General features: G+C 39.6%; 1 protein-coding gene across 1 annotated transcript in view; it reads right to left on the bottom strand.

Moving 5' to 3' along the window:
• Window positions 1-18957, bottom strand: part of SIN3A (SIN3 transcription regulator family member A) — a 69965-nt gene that overhangs the window by 38593 nt on the left and 12415 nt on the right. Inside the window, exons 2-8 of the mRNA XM_047074765.1 lie at window positions 14994-15215; window positions 10962-11138; window positions 5389-5495; window positions 4413-4695; window positions 3110-3361; window positions 2034-2186; window positions 1734-1892 (exon numbers count right to left, since the gene is read on the bottom strand). Of these exons, the coding sequence (XP_046930721.1) occupies window positions 1734-1892; window positions 2034-2186; window positions 3110-3361; window positions 4413-4695; window positions 5389-5495; window positions 10962-11138; window positions 14994-15182 (1320 nt within the window). The 5' untranslated portion in view covers window positions 15183-15215. The remainder of the gene's footprint in view (window positions 1-1733; window positions 1893-2033; window positions 2187-3109; window positions 3362-4412; window positions 4696-5388; window positions 5496-10961; window positions 11139-14993; window positions 15216-18957) is intronic.

Below are 18957 nucleotides of genomic sequence, written 5' to 3'. Positions count from 1 at the left end.
AGAAAAAATACAAACACGTAAGATTCAGAGTTCTCAGAGTCTGATTTTCATCTGTGTTCAATGGGTCCATCACTGACCACTGCTGATGAATAATTTGCAACAAATGAGAGAATTCAAATCACTCACTCGCTTTATACCCCCAAAAGATTTCCACCCATCTTCTCTATCTCGGTTTGCCTGTCAGGTTTTTCCCCCCGCCAGAGATTCACAGATATTCTCTCTACAAATGGTCTCAGCATTACTGTGATAACAGAATATCCTTACTTTTTCCATTAGCCAAAAGTAACTTTATTTGGAATCTAGTGCCACTACCTCATCTCCCTAGCTGTGGAGGCAAAGAGAGCACAATGCCAGACCTAGATAGAAATCAATCTTTAACCTTTAATTATAGTTCAATTTAAAGATCCCTGAAAAAAAGCACAGTTTATTTCCCTAAGAGAAGGAATGACTATCTTGTCAGCAATATCCACTCAGACCAATTTAACATTGCTTCTTCAAAGGGAATAAACAAGCCATGACATAACTGTCAGCAAGAATTCACTTTTCAAAAGCCATCTCTCAACTACCTGTGAAGAAATGTACAAACTTTGGGAGAAAGTATGCACACTTACCCTGATCACCTCAGAGTACACCCTCTCAAGAGCCAAAGCTGCTTACAATGCCTAAGGAGAAAACAGGTAGGGAGTTCTAATCCCTCTTTCTAGTGTTTCCACCTGAGGGTAATCAAGTGTGGGCGGAGACCAACGCAAGAGTGGGGCTTAACTGCCAACCTGATTCTGGTTACCCATATAACCAACACTCTTTCCTCAAGTGAATATAAACTATTACTACATTCAACTTGCCTTCAAAAGGAAAAGCCATTACAAGCACTAAAAAACAGTCCTTCTAAAGTGTGAGCAACACCTAACGTTGCTAGTCCTTGTAGGCATCTGCTTGTTCACCAGTCACTTTCTACTGTTAAAAATTACACTAGCTTTTTATTCTTTAGATCCTGCAGACATGGCCATCTCTTCCACATTACATACTGCTTTAGAAATCACCGAAGCAACATCCAGTACATACACCTAACTCTCTCCCCAGCACAGCTGCACTACATCCCAGAGGAAGGGAGCAGGCTTAGCTCTCTGCAGGCAGACCATCAGCATTTACTGTAACAAGAAGCATTGTATGACAGGTCACTAACAGAAGTTTAAGATCTCCCTCTGCTATAGCCCAAACGTCCTGCCTTAGAGATTAGGATGATACAGATAAGATCTGGCAACCCAACAAAGAATCCTGGGCAGGCTGGGTGTCTCAACCAAAGAGATCTCACAATGTATAGACACTTTACTCACAGGAGGACTTAGAGATCACTGACTTAGTTGTGAAACAATTATCAAGCTTAATAACCATCCTTCTCAGCACAAGGCAGGCTGAAGATCAAATCAGAAGAAGGGAAAAATCAGTGTAAGTCTCAAACTTCTGGCAGCAAACAAAAAGAGACATGACAGCGAATAGCAAAGAAAAGAGAAAATACTAAAAACCCAAAAAGTAATCTGTGCAATTAGTGATACTCTAACATTCTTTTGCAAAGCCAGATAAGAAGCTTTGCATCAAGTTTCTGTGACATATACCAACTCACTGAGTTTCCAGGATCCAACTTTCAACACACTTAGGGTAACATCAACCCTCGAATACTTGTCCATGAAAACTTCTCCCAGAAGTCAAAATGCACAGGTGCCACCCTTTCTCACCTTCACCGGAGGGGTGGCTCCCGTTCCAGAGTGCCTTCGGATCTGGCAGCCATTCTGGTTGGGCCTCTGTGGCTTGTTGTTCAGCTGGGGCTTCTTCACAGTGCCTCCATGGTCATTTCTCACAGAATCAACCTTCTCAGCTGTGGTTTTGCTTAAAAGCTAATTAAGACAGATGAAAGAGATTAATTCTCTTACCAAAGCAAGTATATCATTTAGAGGAAGTCCCCTCCTATTTCCAGCTTCCTAACTTATTTAAGATGATAATTCTAAATAGTACAGTTCTTTCTAAATAAAACTTACCACAGAGCTGTTGGCATCTGGTAGGAACTGTCCAAACTCTGACAACAGATCTTCCTGATTTTTAAAAAGACGAGCCACCTGGGCATACACCTCCTGCTCGGTCAATGCTGGAGTGTAGTTTCCTCCAGCTTCCTTGGCATTTCGCTGCTCTTTCTGACAGGAAATTGCAAATAGGAAGATACCATATTAGAGGGCCACTGTTTCGAATGACTCCCCTTTGCACACTTTCTGGGATGTCTGAGAGGAGCTCTGTATGTTATCAACTTGGGCTGTAGTTAAGAAAAAAGTCTATGTTCTTAGCACTGTTTTAACTGCAAGCTTTTAAGTTGAGAAATGAGTAGAAGGTGGTGACTGACAATTTTTTAAAACTACAACGGGGGCGGGGCACCTGGGTAGCTCAGTCAGTTAAGTGTGTGACTCTTGATTTCCGCTCAGGTCATGATCTCATGGTTCATGGGTTTGAGCCCCGCATGGAGCTCTGTGCTGACAGTGGGGAGGCTGCTTGGGATTCTCTCTCTCCCTCTCTCTGCTGCTTTCCCCTCCATCTATCTCAAAATAAATAAAAAAAACTTAAAAAAAAAAAAACAAAAACAAAATCTAGGACAGGGCACCTGGCTGGCTAGATCAGAAGAGCATGCAACTCTTGACCTCAGGGTCATGAGTTTGATCCCCATGCTGAGTGTAGAGATTACTTAAATACATAAATAAACTTAAAAAAACAAAAAAACTAGGACAGTATATGTGAATGCTCAGGGGACCACTACCAACCAATAAAACACAAAACCTTAGAGAAATGTCTCCTACTGCAGATGAACTACACTATATAAACCACCCTCTTACTGTCCAGATAATAAGCATCCCTTTCATAGTGCAGTAACTTAAAAATCCTGTCTTGCTGTTACAAGGCAATTAAAGTCAGGCACATCAAATTGGCTTTATAAACACACATCAGTTTCTAACCTGTTGACTTCCAGTAGTAATTAGGGGACATAATAATGGGTATTCAAGTTCTTCTCAGCCCAGATGCCCTCGGCACGTGACCTGGTTAAGAAAGGCTGAAAGGGCAACACTCATACCTGATATGTGTGCAAAATCTCCAGGAATGCTTTGTAGATGTCTGGTTGGCCCTGGAACCTGTTCTTGATTTTATTAACATAGTTGATGGCGTGATTAAACTCCACAGGCTGATTGTTCTGCAAGGATGGGGCCGTTCCCAATGAGATTGTCACTGGTGTATGAGGCTGGACAGGTGGAGAACGCGGGGATGCATATGGTGGGAGAGGGGGAGTCTGCTGACTGGCTGGAGTATGTGCTTGTAGTTGGGAAGGCTAAAAAGAAGAAAGTCATTATTCTCCTCAGGAACACAGATGGTCTGACATAGGAAAGAAAAGGTCAAACTAAAGAGAAACAGTGTCTAATCAACATATGTCCTTTATTTACTCTGGCCAGGCCATTTAGCCCAACTGAAATCACACTGGGCAGGGGTGGGGAGAGTAGAGAGTTCACACATTTTAATACAGATATTTCAGTCTCAAATTTTCTAAATGCAACCTTAAAAATGGCGACATCTCCAATTACAGGGGAGAATATTTTCTAATGCAGTGTTTAAGCTCACTCAACAGGTGCAAACAGAATAGAAAAAAAAAAAAAACCAACCTCACTCTCCATAAATCTTTAATGTCAAAAGACAATTGTTGCAGAAGCTCCACATAAAAACCTTCTAAACCACCTCTGTCCAGTAGAACTGAGATGATGGAAGTGTTCTTTATTTGCACTGTCCTGTACAATAGCCACCAAGCCACATGAGGCTACTGAGTACTTAAAATGTAGCTGGTACAACTGAGAAACTGAATTTATTTTATATTTTAATTAAATTTAAACAGTCACATGTGGCTAGTGACTACTATATCAGACAATACAGATGCAGACCAAGAACATACCCCCGCCATCAATCATCACCTCCATCAATAGGATCTTCTGCTTAGCCTGATATGACCTAATTTGATAAATGGAGTGACTTTATAAAAATGAGGACCATAAGGGCAGTAGCATAATCTGATCACAGGATGACCATTTCTGCCTGTGCTGTCAAAGTACTACCGTACAAATAAAGTTGCTATCTGTTGGGATGCTCATGGGTTCACTATGCAGGAGGTGGGGACAAAAAGAATCCTTGTAGGTTGCTAATGTGTTGATTTAAACAGATATCAAAGTATGTGGAAGGTAAATGTGAACCATCTTCTAGGGATGTGACTATAGCATCTTCTCTAATAAAATCACTGCAACTGATGTCTCTGAGACTTAAATAAAGGGGAAATGTCCAAGGAGGGTGCTTTCTAGGGATGTATTTTACATGAGGTAAAGTTCCCAAGTGCTCACCTTGCTGACTTTGGCAGGTGGGGGCTGAGGAGCTGGCTGGGCAGGAGCTGGGGCTGACTGGGCTGAAGGCTGGGAAGGATGTTGGGGTGGTGGCTGAGGCTGGGGCTGGATGCCATGGGTAGGGATCTGATGAACCTGGCCAGGAGTTGTCACGTTCACCATGTCATTGGTTTGCACCTCAATCTTGTAGCCAGGGGGCAAGAAGGTATTGAAGCCCATAATCAGGTCGGGGTGGCCTTTGAACAGCTGGGACACACGACTAATCACTCCTGGAGTGTCAATGCTGATTAAAAACAAAACAAAACAAAACAAAACAACAACAACAAAACACATATACACACATGGAAAAAAAAACCCACAAAAATTAAAGTGGCAAGCTTGACCAACACCATAGTAAGAAAAAAATTCACATTCCACTAGGTTCTCTGAACAGTAAGACAGGTAAAAATCAACCTGTGTATTACAAAATCAACAAAACACAAAGAACTCTCAAATTCCAAAGCCATTTTAGCCTCATATTCAATGAGACTTGGTCACAATTTTGAACAGAATATACATTCATGATAATGGTCCTATCTAAAGCTGCTATTCCCATACAAGATCCACCCTCTGACACACCAGTATCAATCATTATGTGTCTACATTTTTCATGGGTTACTCTAACAGTGAACCATGCCAGAATATTAGTGTATCCTAAAATGACTCAAAGAGCTGGTAGCCGAATCATTACCAGTCTACTTCCCTAGACTGAGAAAAATTTTAGTTATGAAAAATTTACCAATATGGAGGCTACAAAGGTCTGGAGCCCATCGTTTTCATCAATAAAGCAATCCATAAATAAAAGCATGACACTAAAAATTAACCCCCCCCAAAGGAGGCATCCTTTATCTTTCAGCATATGAGAATAAGCCATATCCTCCCTCCAAAATTAACATTTCAAGTGCAAAGCTTGAATACAACCACATATATCTTTTACCTCTGAGATTTAAATTCCTTCATGATGTCAAGGAAATCATTGTAGACCTGAGGCTGACTACCAAACTGCAGCTTCACCTGGTCAAGATAGGACAGCGCATCCTCCACCTGAGGCAGGGATAAATCTCAAGGTTATGTAAAGAAAATAAGCCAAGAATTTTTAAAAAAACAAATGATTTATGCCTAAATAAAATTAACGCAGTAAATGAAAGAAAAATATCTAGTAAATGTACATGAAAATATTAAAAGTTAGCATGGACGCCAATAATAAAACCTGAGCCTAAAATAAAAATCAACTCATAAAGTCTGTAGCCTTGTGTTAAATAATTCTGGGGAGGGTGATTAGTGAAAAATCATCACGTTAATATTATTCACTTATTCATTCGTTTATTCATTTCACAAATATCTACTAAGCTAAAAACATACCACGCCAGGCCCAACATGAGATACTAATGAGTCAATGACAAACAGGCCACAAGTCTCTGCTCTATAGAAGTTCATTCTCATCTAGTTCGGAATCCTAATACACTGGGGTAGGTAGGTGGTCACCGAATGCCCAGAGAGCACATGGGGAGGGCACCTCTGCACTAAGAAAAACCCACGGGGACAGAAGGGAAGGCGGACCCAAGAAGTGATGCCTAAACTGAGTCCTAAGAATGAGTACAAGCCAGCAAAAGTGAAGACAGTGAAGATCTACAAAGAGAGTCAGAGGAAGCAGCATGAGCAATATCCCAGACAGGACATCATCTGGTACACTGGGAAAACTGAAAACACTTTAGTTTGGCTGAAGGATCTGTGCTGAAGAGGAGCAATGGTGGCAGCAAGAGGTGACAAAAGAGGAGACAAGAGAGGAAGCAGGACCTAGATCCCAAAAGGCCTTGTAAATCTTATTGAAAAGCAGTTTAGATTTTAACATCTGCATGTTAGTGTACTCAATTTGGCTACAGAGTTGACAGTGAATTGGTGTAAAGGAAGGATATATTGAAAGGAGGCAGGACAACCAATTGTGTGAACGACAGTGGCTTGAATTATAGTACCAACCAAAGGAATAGAGGGAACAGGACAAATTCAAAAGCTTTTTAGGAGGTAGAAGTGACAGGGTTTGGGGACTGACTGGATATGGGAGATAAGGGAGAGGGAATATTCACTAAATTATAAATTATTTGGCCATTCACAAAGAGGAAAAAAGACTGAAGGTCTTTCTAGTTAGGAGTCTGATTTAGGACAACTTAATTTTTAGTTACTCAGGAGACATCCAAGGAAACTACTTACTAGGTGTTTCCGATATACTCTGGGGATTATTTAAATTGTACAAAATATTGAGTTTGGGGAAGTTTCAGAAATAAACATGATTTGGTAAGTCCTACTCTTGTGATATATTGTAAAATAGAACATTTATGTTCAAATAAGCCACTAAATGGTATTTCAAGAGTTGCCCAAACTTCCATTATGGGAAGCTCCATTATGGGTACCATTATGCCATGGTTAATCAGAGTATTTCAGTGTTGCTAGAGCACAATTTGTATACTTTGTCAATGCCCACTCATTTTATGGTTGGTTTTTCTGTACCTTAGAAATAACACAACAATTTTTGTTGAAATTCAATGGACTATTTAGTTCATATTCAGAACGTTCCATATTGAAATGTTACCTTAAGGACCAAACTGATCAACATAAAACTCATTAAGTTTGCAAAAGAAACAAAGACTGTGGGTGGCTCAGTAAACTGAGCGCCCGGCTTCAGCTCAGGTCATGATCTCAGAGTTTGTGGGTTCGAGCCCCAGGTCAGGCTCTGTGCTGACAGCTTAGAGCCTGGAGCCTGCTTTTGATTCTGTGTCTCCCTCTCTGCTCCTCCCCCGCTCATGCTCTGTCTCTGTCTCTCTCTCCTTTAAAAATGAGGGGCGCCTGGGTGGCGCAGTCAGTTAAGCGTCCGACTTCAGCCAGGTCACGATCTCGCGGTCCGGGAGTTCGAGCCCCGCGTCGGGCTCTGGGCTGATGGCTCAGAGCCTGGAGCCTGTTTCCGATTCTGTGTCTCCTTCTCTCTCTGCCCCTCCCCCGTTCATGCTGTCTCTCTCTGTCCCAAAAAATAAATAAACGTTGAAAAAAAAAAATTAAAAAAAAAAATAAATAAATAAATAAAAATAAAAATGAATAAAAACATTTAAAAAAAGAAAAGAAACAAAGACTTTGGAAGATATGTACAAATAGCATTCACCACGACATGACAAAGGAGAAATTATCAAAAATAGCATGACCGGGCACCTGGGTGTCTCAGTCCATTAAGCGTCCCACTCTTGATTTAGAGTCAGGTCATGATCTCACGGTAGTGAGTTTGAGCCCTGCGTGGGGCTCTGCACTGACAGCGTGGAGCCTGCTTAAGATTCTCTCTCTCCCGGGGCGCCTCAGTGGCTCGGTTGGTCAAGCATCCGACTTCAGCTCAGGTCATGATCTCACGGTTTGTGAGTTCGAGCCCCACGTCGGGGTCTGTGCTGACAGCTCAGAGACTGGAGCCTGCTTCGGATTCTGTGTCTCCTCCTCTCTCTGCCCCTCCCATGCTCATGCTCTGTCTCTCTCTGTCTCTCAATAATAAATAAATGTTGTTTTTTTTTTTTTTTAACGTTTACTTATTTTTGAGACAGAGAGAGACAGAGCATGAATGGGGGAGGGTCAGAGAGAGGGAGACACAGAATCTGAAACAGGCTCCAGGCTCCGAGCTGTCAGCACAGAGCCCAACACGGGACTCGAACTCACGGACCGCGAGATCATGACCTGAGCTGAAGTCGGCTGCCTAACCGACTGAGCCACCCAGGCACCCCAATAAATAAATGTCTTAAAAAAAAAAAAAAAAGATACTCTCTCTCCCTCTGCCCCTCTCCTGCTCACACTCTCTCTCAAAAAATAAAAATAAACACAAAATTTTGAATAAAAAAATAAACAAGCATGCTATGGCATAATAATAATTACTATAGAGAGAGAAAAACTGCAAAACCTGAATGAAAGAAATTATATGTGATGTGTGTATGTCTGGTCACAGTGAACCGGTGTGAACTAATTTACTGTTTAAATTAGTTATAATTCTATGCTTAAAAACATCCAGCAGGATGGGGCACCTGGGTGGCTCAGTCGGTTAAACGTCCAACTCTTGATTTCAGCTCAGGTCACGATCTCACGGTTCGCGAGATCGAATCCTGCACGCTGAGCTCTTTGCTGACAGTGCAGAGCCTGCTTGAGACTCTCTCTCTCCCTCTCTCTTCCCCTTCCCTGGCTCGCACGTGCTCTCTCAAAACAAATAAATGAACATTAAAAAACAAAAAACATCCAGCATGACAATCACATTATAAGTGAACTATTTGCATGTAAGAATAGTGAGGAAATTGTCTCATTGCCTAGAAGTATAGATCAACTCTTTATAATATGCGGCTCTGGGAACCACAACTTAGAAGAAAACAACCCGGAGGTAGCCCTTCAGAAGCTACAGATTTAGGAAAGCACTTAGGGAGGCTTCCAGGTTGTGGATGCATTTTCTTGGCTCACTTCCACAGGTATTTATCATTGAGGTCCCTACCCTCTGGAAGTTCACAATCTTGGGGAAGACAAACACAAACAATTGTAAAGAGAACTTGCTAGAGATGTGCCAAACATCTATGCTGCTAACATTCAACAAGTAGCTAAATCACACCAAATATGCCTCAAATTATTCAAATCCTCCTTGTCATCAACCTGCCAAAGACAGACAAGAAAGTATAGACAATGCTGATGCTTGAAATAACCTAAGTATTTTCACTGAACACTTCCTTATTATAGAATATAAACAGTTTATTGAAGTTGATTCGAATGCTTGTAAAGCATTTTAAGACTTATCCAAAAATGGCAGGCAATGTGGGAATACTGAATGAAGCTACATGGAGGCACAGAAGGCATTTTACCTCTCCTCATCAGAAGGGAAATTCAACAAGTTATTGCGCACAGGAATTATACCCAAGAGCAAGATGAGAAAGAGCACAAAGTCCTGCCTCTTGTCTGCCCATGACTCACTCTATCTATAACCCCAACTCCAAAGCCCTTTCTTGCTTTCTTGACAGTTTCTGTAAAACAGACAAAGCACAATCTATATACTTATACCCAAGTGAGGGAGGTGAGTAAAATCAGTGTTGTGCTTTGACAGGATTGGCTGAAAAAGGATATACAAATATATATTTTTGTTAGTTTCATAGCATGTTTGGAAGCTCTTTTGCAACATTAGGATATTAACTGAACACAGTATTAATATGGAATTAAATCATACCAATACAACTTTAAAAAATATTTTCAGGACTTTGTGAAGTGCGAAATTCACAGCAATAATACAGTTTGGTACACAGCCATCACTCTACAAGCAGTCAACCATCAATATATTACACAAATTTTCCCAAAGACAGAGCCGAGAGTGAAGTTTCAGGCCCAAATAATTTGTACTCTCTTTAAAGACTATGCTTAAGTATGGTCAACTCTTCATTACTTAAGATAATACAGACAAAGTAAATTTTACAAAATCCCTCTATATAGCTTAACTTTGGTATGCTTTATATTTATGTAGCATTTAATTTCCTTAGGCCAATATTAAACAAGTTCCTGAGGACCCAAACAAATGAGGGCAGGAATCGGGGAGAACTAGATAAAGTACCAAGGAAAACAGAAGGCTGAAATGTTTGCTACACATGGATGTGTTCTTCAAGGGCATAGTGTTCATTCCTACCTGGAAGCTATTTAATTATGCTAATATGACCACATAAAGACCCAACATCTTATCTCTTTATAGTTCTTCAATTCTGTATTTCCTGCACTTGATTTTAAATTTTATGTAAATGTAAAATTAGAAAAATTGAAATCTGGAACATTTGCTGCAACAATCACATACTTTGAAAAGTAACACTCAAGGAAGCACAAGAGAGAGGGTTAGCTGGGAACACAAGCTTCACTTCTCCACAGATGCCTCATGAATTTCAAAAGCACTGAAAACCTACAGCACATACTCAGCAGAACAGATGAAAACACTGACACTTCATTCACAATTCTAGTCTTCCCCAATCTTTATAAAGGTTCCCAAAAAAGGAGCATGTGTTTTACTAACGATGGACTTGAAGATGACAGCCCATTCAGCTATTTATAAACAGGGATAAAAAGATTAAATCCTAAGATAATACTGGACCCAGTTACCGTACAGTACGGCAGCCAACCATGTGTATGCTCAATAAAACCTTATGCCATGCTAAGAACTAAGAGTTCAAAAGGAGGTATCTAAAAAATGGACTTTGTTTATTTCGTATGAAAGCAGTCTCTCAATCCTGGACATGTCTGAGTACTACGCATTCATACATTCCAAAAACATTTCTTGAATATATTCTCTGGATCAGGCACTGATCCTAAGATGGGAAATCTAAGTAGGTCTCAAAACAGAAACAAAGTAAAACTTCTTGTAATTCAATCCCTCATCTAGCATGTTAAAAGTTATAATGTCACTACTAATAGGCTGAAGCCAGTGCTTCCTGCTGAGAGAGAAAACTTTTTAATGGAAGAAGAGGAGCTGAATATCACCTTAAGCCTCTGAAACTGCTGCTGTCCCTGCACTGGTGCAACTGGTGGGGCTGGATGAGCATGACTCTGGACCACCTGGCCTCCGTGGGGCTGCACAGCTGTTGGGTGATGATGGCTGCTGTGAACCGCTGCGATGGCGGGCCCGTGACTGCCAGAGCTCTGTGGCACTGCTGAAACCTGGGGTGGACAAAATGCAGACAAGAAACTTCAAGGCTTCTGCATTCTTCCCCAGATGCATCTAAAAGTCATGCATGCATATCTTTGCACACACAAAGATAATTACAGATCTTCCTTGACTAAATCCATTTTAAGTTGAAAATATCCTAAGTTGAAAATGCATTTAATACACCTACCCTGTTGAACGTCACAGCTTAGCCTACTACCTTAAATGTGCTCAGAACACTGATGGTAGCCACAGTTGGGCAAAATTATCTCACACAAAGCCTGTTTTATAGGAAAGTGTTGAGTATCTCATGTGATATGTTGAATACTATACTAAAAGTGAAAAGCAGAATGCAATGGTCATAAGGGTGTAAGCATCTGACTCTTGATTTCAGCTCAGGTCATGATCTCACAGGTTCATGAGTTTGAGCCCCACCTGGGACTCTTGGGCTGACAGCACGGAAGCTGCTTGGGATTCTCTGTCTCCCACTCTCTCTCTGCCCTTCCCCTGCCTGTGTGTGTGCATGTGCTCTCACTCTCAAAATAAATAAACTTTTTTTTAAAAATCCAGATTTAAAATTCCAAGTATGGTTTCTACTGCACATCACTTTTGCACTACCATAAAGTCAAAAAATTGGAAGTCACGCTATCCTAAATAGTGAACTATCTGTAATTAGAAACCCAAAGTTCCCACAAAAGGGAACTGGTGAAAAAATTATAGCCCACCCATATTATAACAGAATTCTCTGCCAAAAATTATATGGCTCAATACTTCCCAAACTATCTATGGCAAAGGACCAGTTTTTTCTTAAATTCCAATCCATCATGGGGCACTACTTTTAATAAAATACTATAAAAATGAATTACTAGAGAAGTGAAATAAAAAAATACATAAGCTCAAAATTTTCATTACATTTTACAGATATATTACAAAATTACTGTGTCCAAATCGCTAAGTTTCTAAACATTCTCAATTTCTATACTTATGTCATTATAGACTAGTAAGAAAGTATACACATCAACCATCTGTGGACCACACTTGGAACAGCACTGATACAGATGCATAGATTTTAACATTATAAAATGTTCACAATCCATAAGTTGAATGTATTCGTGTGTTGTACACAGTCTTAAACTTAAATATTTCTTAGAAAGCACATTAAAAAGCAGTATCTAAAAATCAATAAAAAGATTTTAAACCTTAGATGATGAACATACAGCAAAACGTTAGCATTTTATCTTGTGGTGGGATTAGAGAAGATTTTTACTTTGTTTTATTTTGCTTATCCTTATTTGCTACTTTTATCCCTATTTGTTTATTTTGTTTATCCTCATTTGCTAAACAAAACTTTCTTCCAAACTGTTAGTGGTTTGGCCTCAAACATAATTATTTTCTATTCTTTCATCCTCTTGTAAGATCAGAGTGAAATAAAGCCCAAGCTCCTTTCCTTCCATTTCTATTGCAGAAAATGCTACATAAAATTTCCAAAGCTTTTTTCATTTTCCTATTTCAGAACTGTTAATCACCACAGAAGACAACTAAGGACAAGATACCTGATTTGCCATGTCTCCACAATAAGGAGTCTAAACAACCTGAGACTTCGTCTAAACAATGGAAGTTGTATACCACAACTTAAGAGAGGATGTTTCCCCCCTCACCCAGACCCCATAAATTTATAAGGATTCCCCTAGACAGAGGGGAGGGTGGGAGACAGACGACTACTTACAAATCCACACAAACAATACAATACACATTAGGAGTAAAAAGACACTATTTAGACAATTCTAAATGCTCTAATATGTCTCCTGCAAGAAGGGTTATTATTCTGAGCTTCTATATTCCAACATGCATGTTTTGAACAGTTTTTTAAAAGACTATTAATTGGAGCTTATAAACACTTGAGATGACAGGTTTTATGTGAGCACATTATAGTTTCTAGCATGTGAATATATGTGATCATCCCAAGTGTAGGAAATAGTCCCAAGGAAAACAAGCAGCCTTTCTTTCTTCTAAGACCAAACCTAAAGATTCGATTTGTGGCAGTCCTCTGACTGCAGTCCTCAGCCCCATATGAGGGCATGACACTGCTTCAAGGGGGACTCCTGAGAAAGAATGACACCTAAGGACTCACCATCACCTACTTCACCTGGATTTCCATCTTCTTTGTTTTCTTATACTAAATTCTGAGAAATTTATGGAATTATGAATTGTTAGGTCAAAATGGAATTAAAGATTCTGACACAAACTGTCAAATTGCTCTCAAGAAAGATTACACCAATTTATGTTCCCCGTACCAGCCATATTGTTCTAAAAGTCACTAATGAGTTAGGCTGAATAACACCTCTCTCTCCAGACCAGTTAAATAAATTATGGTTCAGACTGACCTAGAATGGAGGAATATAAATGCAGTGACTTTTTAAAAAATTACTTAAATCTATACATATGTATTCAACTGGAAAGTTGTCCGCTATATATTAAGTGAAAAGAGCAAATAGCAGAACAATGTATACTGTATCATACAAATTATGTAAAAAGAAGTGTATCCAGATAGGTAGGCAGGTAAATCCAGATACGCTTGTATATGCATACAGTTTTGGACACCCAAGAAATGCACAAATCGGTTAAAGCCTGAAAAGTCAGAGGAAGAAGTCATCTTATACCTTTAAAAAAAATAAATAAATAACCACGGTGATATTTACTTTCATAATTAAAAAGGGCAAAACCCAAATTCCTTCCATTTCCACAAAACAGAGTAAACACAGAAGAGATGAAAGATCATCATCGGCCAGGACATGGACGAAAGGAATATACAATGCTGGTGGAAATATAAATTGGTACAACTCTGAAAAACAATTTGACGTTACCTGCTAAAGGTGAAGTCGCTCACACTCTATGACCCAGCAATCCCTCTCTCTCCTAGATACCCAAGAAAGTCTTCTTCATGTGCCCTCAAACCTACTGAGCGGTCTGCAAGATAAGAAGGAGTTTGCACCAGAATGTAAACCAACTATTTCACTAATAAGTACACTGTTTAATTCAGCTGTCTTTTTTTCCCCCATGGCAAGGGTTTTTTTAATTAAAAAAAAGTAGCACATTGATTTAAATTCTGATGCAAGCTTATCTTGTCATGGATTGCCACCATGAGCACCACTGCACTAGGAGAAATACCTAAAATCAGCCACACAGCACCTTTAAAACAATGAAAATCTGGAACAGCCTGATTGTGCAGCAACAGAAAAATGGATAAATGGAATATACTCATGTAATTAATAACAGTAAAAATGACTCAATTATTTACACACAGAAATACAGGTAAGTCTTGGGAACCACACTGAGAGAAAAAAAGTGAGTTAAAGAATATAGGGGCGCCTGTCTGGCTCAGTGGAAAGGGTATGTGACTCTTGATCTCAGGGTTGTGAGTTCAAATCCCAAGTTGGGTGTGGAGATTACTTAAAAATAAAACCTTAAAAAAAAAAGAAGAAGAAAATATATGTTTTCATTTACATAACATTCAAAAATACCAAACTAAACAATTTTATTGTCTAGCAGTGTAAACAAAGTGATTTAGGGGCACTTGGCTGGCTTAGTCAGTGGTGCATGCAACTCTTGATCTTGGGGTTGTGAGTTTAAGCCCCAGGTAGGGTACAGAGATTACTTAAAAACACTTAAAAAATAAAAATAATTTTAAAAAGTCTGTGAGGTAGGTACACAAGTATACATTATTTTTGTTATTTGTTACATCTTACTTACACATATACCATAAATATAATTTTACATGTAACTGAATGCTTGGTAAACAATTTTTTTAATTGGATGAAATCACCAATGCTCCTCCCTTACACCTAGTCCCTTGGTAGCCTCCAGTTTACCTGATAGCTGGGTGTCACAGAGTACTGAATTCCCGTGGCTGACTGCATGGTCTCAGACACTGCTTCATATACAGGAGGGGCAGGGGCAAGTACCCGGTGCTGGTGAGGAAAAGCCTCTGTGCTACCAGGGATCCGACGCTGCTGGGCCGCATACACCGGTGACTCCTGGTCATCCAAACGTCGCTTCATTCTGTGCTCATGCTCAGTGATGCACTACAAAACCTGCAGAAACCAAAAACATTGACATGCAAACCAAATTCACACTCCAATGTGATGTATACAACTTAGATGGAGAGTCAGATGCTCTTCCGGCTGAGCCACCCAGATGCCCCTGATGTGTACAACTTAGGACAAGTCGCCCAAATTTATTATAAGCTCAACTCCCAGAACCAACTGTCTATTCCATGCTGGAGATGTGATCACTGGCTAGTTTAAGTGCACGACTGCACACACAGCCCCCACAGTAGATAGTGTTCCATAACCAAAAGACAGAAATGTAAATAATCACATAGTCTGAATTTGGGACTACACAGTTGAAAAATAACCTCCAATTTAAAAAGACAAAAGTATACCTTTCTTTTCTTTATTCTCTAGTTTTCTCCTCAAATGCCATCATTCCTAATATTAATTACATGTTTACATGCTACAAAAACATTCAAGTGCTTCTTCGTAACTCCACTCAAAACCTAGTACTATAATTGTGGTCTAATTTTTAAAATATCAATTGTTTAACAATTAAATGGTATCATGAGAGAGCACCAGGCCAGGAGTAAGAGGACAATGGTGCTAGACTTGCTAATTTAAGGGGCTATGTACATTTCAACTTCCTCATTCCATGTGAGTTTGTTTCTCCAACTACAAAATGAGAAGGTTGGAAAAGATCATTTCTAAGATTTCTTCTGATTCTAACAATCCTTAACACTGAGGAGATTCCAGAGTCCCTTGTTAATATTCCTCTGTGGAAGGACCCTTTCTTTCCTACAGGATACAAACAGTCTAATAATATTCTGGCTGGGAATCCAGTCTGTTCTTCTCAGGGCTTTCCCAACATCTATAAGCTTCTTCTAGGTAGGGTCCTTTCAACTTTGTCTGCATTGCCCACAGTCCTCTCACAGACACTCAAATACTGACCATGCAGAGGGAAAGAATAACAATAATAGTTAACATAATAATAGCATATCTGGATTGCCTGGGTGGCTCAGTCGGTTAAGAGTCCAATTCTTGGCTTCAGTTTGGGTCATGATCTCACAGCCATAGAACTAAGCTCCTCATCAGGCTCTGCACCAACAGCATAGAGCCTGCTTGAGATTCTCTCTCCCCCTCTCTCTGCCCCTGCCCTGCTCATGTTCTCTCTCTCCCAAAGTAAATAAACTTAAAAAAATAGCATATAATGAAACCCAAGGACCATTCTACACAGTTTACAAATATTATCATAATCCCCACAACAACCCTATAAGCAAGGTGCTATTATTCTCTATTTTGTGAAAGAAGAAACTGAAATACAAAGATTAAGTAAACTGCTCAAGGCTGCACAGCTAACAGGCAAAGCTGGAATAGCAATTTGCCAAATCTGCCTCCAGAGCCTGAATTCTTACCCACTTCACTATCTCCTATCTCTCACAGAAGAAGAAATAAAGGAGGAAGAGTCCCTTTACTTATTTAAGACACACATGCACTGAGCAACTTCAGCTTTCTTTAACCTCTCCCACACTAGGCTCATTCATCCTTTTTTTCAGCCTCAACCCAACAGAGTAAGAAAGCTTTTGCAGCATTCATTTATTCAATTAGCAAATTCAGGGAGCATATATGAAGGTGTTAGGTGCCCTATAAAAGCTTAGAAACTAGTTGGGAAGACCACATACAGCCTCACTAGTAATCAAAGAAATATAAAGTAAAATGATAACTTACCCCAAAGCAACAGGCAAGAATTAAAAGAAAATGATGATACTGAGTGTGGGTAAGGGTATAGGGAAATACTACTGGTAGAAGTTTTAAAATTGGACTGTTTGGTTGGCAACTTGCGGCATTCACTAAATTTTTAAATTAAATTTAAAATGGGCAGGGGCACATGGGTGGCTCAGTCGGTTAAGTGTCCAACTTTGGCCCAGGTCATGCTCTAACGGTGTGAGTTCAAGCCCCACATTGGCCTCTGTGCTGACAGATCAGAGCCTGGCACCTGCTTCGGATTCTGTGTCTCCCTCTCTCTCTCTCTCTCTCTCTGCCCCTCCCCAGCTCACACTCTGTTTCTCTCTCTCTCTCTCTCTCTCTCAAAAATAAACATTAAAAAAAACCATTAAATTTAAAATGGGCATACCCTCTCACCTAGCAATTCTACTTCTAAGTATCTTATACATCTGCCAAGTATATTTACTAGAGCAAAGTAAGAAAAATCTAAATATCTATCAATAACTGAATAAACTTGATACATTGATATTAGGAAAACTATGTAGCAATTAGAAAGACTGGGGTTCCTCTATAAAGAAAACCCTCCAAAACATACTATTAAGTGAAAAGAACAAGCTACAGAATATATACAGTGTGATCTCAACACCCACACACTATGTACTCCTATGATTTGTGCATTTTATTGCAAATTTCGCATCAGAAGGAAAAAGCTATAAACAAATACTAAACTCTAGATAAGGACATGCATATTCCAGTAATTAGGTAAAAATGTACTAATGTTTGAAACTTACTTTGAAATACATCAAGAAATTAGTTTGGATTAATAGATGGGGGACTGGACAGATGGATATATGGCAAAGTAAGTACTGTAAAAACAGTAATGTAAAATCTAAGCAGTGTGTACATGGGTGTTCCCTATAAAATTCTATCAACTTTGCTGTATATTTGAAATTGTTCTTAATACGATGTTAGGAGAAAAGGCTAACAATACAAACCAACTCATAAGTGCTACAAGTAAGTACTACAAATTTGGAAAGGAGTAGACATGTGTATACTCGGAAAAAAAAAAAACTCTACAGAGAAGGTAAATATTTGGTTATGTCTTGAAAATTAAGGATGAATTGAGGCATAGCAGGTATACAGGATGAGATTAAAATATTACAGTAACTTGGTACTTACAAGTATAAAGAGCTATTTACAGTCTTTGCCAATTCATTTATTCCACAAATAATTCCTGACAATCTACACGTGCCAGACCCTTTGCTTCCTGCTGGGGCACCAGCACTGAATAGGGCAGATTTCCCTGCCCCACAACAACCAAGTCTTCCAAACAGGACTGGTACAAGTTACTGTGCTCCTCCCCACAGTCCTGTCAGATGGGTATACCCAGAACACGATTTAGAGGGAAACTGATACGCAAAGAAATTAAGTGATTTGTTCAAGGTCACACGGCAAGAGGCTAGACTTTCCTTGGAATACGTGACCAATCTGGAGTAGAAATACTGGACAGACAATAGTAACCTGCCTGCAGAGAGGGACAGTGAAATTCCAGACTATAAAGTATTCGAATGCCAATAACGGAGCCACAAGAGTCAGACACAAAGCTACTTTCAAGCCCTGCTTCAGCTGACATGATTTTCATCTGCCACTTTGGTCTCCAACTGTTCCAGATTTGGGGCTTACACTGTTATCAGAACTCCAGTCTATGAAGACAGAATTTAAACAAGGAAAAGCACTTTGAGAGATAGAAACTAGTGAAGACAGACTAATGTGAACAAACAATGGCAGCAGAACACTAAAAAGTCATCTGGCCATGTGTTACAATAAAAAGTGGGAATAGCTCCATATCATCACGCAAAGAAATCGTAACACCCGAATAAAGCAAGGAGAGCAGGGTAACTGTGATACTGCAAGGCGGTCTTCTGGGAAAGGGTAGAACAACTGGGGAGAGCGAATGTGTCACATTTTAGACAAATTTAAGAAAGGCAGAGGTAAAAGCTAACCCTTTCTGAATGATAAAAATAAAAAAACATTTTTCCAGTTCTACAACCAAAAATGT

The sequence above is a fragment of the Lynx rufus genome, unplaced genomic scaffold (genome assembly GCF_022079265.1).
Source record: "Lynx rufus isolate CCGP_SWC_20201006 ecotype Redwood Valley unplaced genomic scaffold, mLynRuf1.p SCAF_13, whole genome shotgun sequence".
NCBI lineage: Eukaryota > Metazoa > Chordata > Mammalia > Carnivora > Felidae > Lynx > Lynx rufus.
The sequence above is the reverse complement of the archived record's forward strand: the minus strand, read 5'-3'. Positions and strand labels throughout refer to the sequence as shown.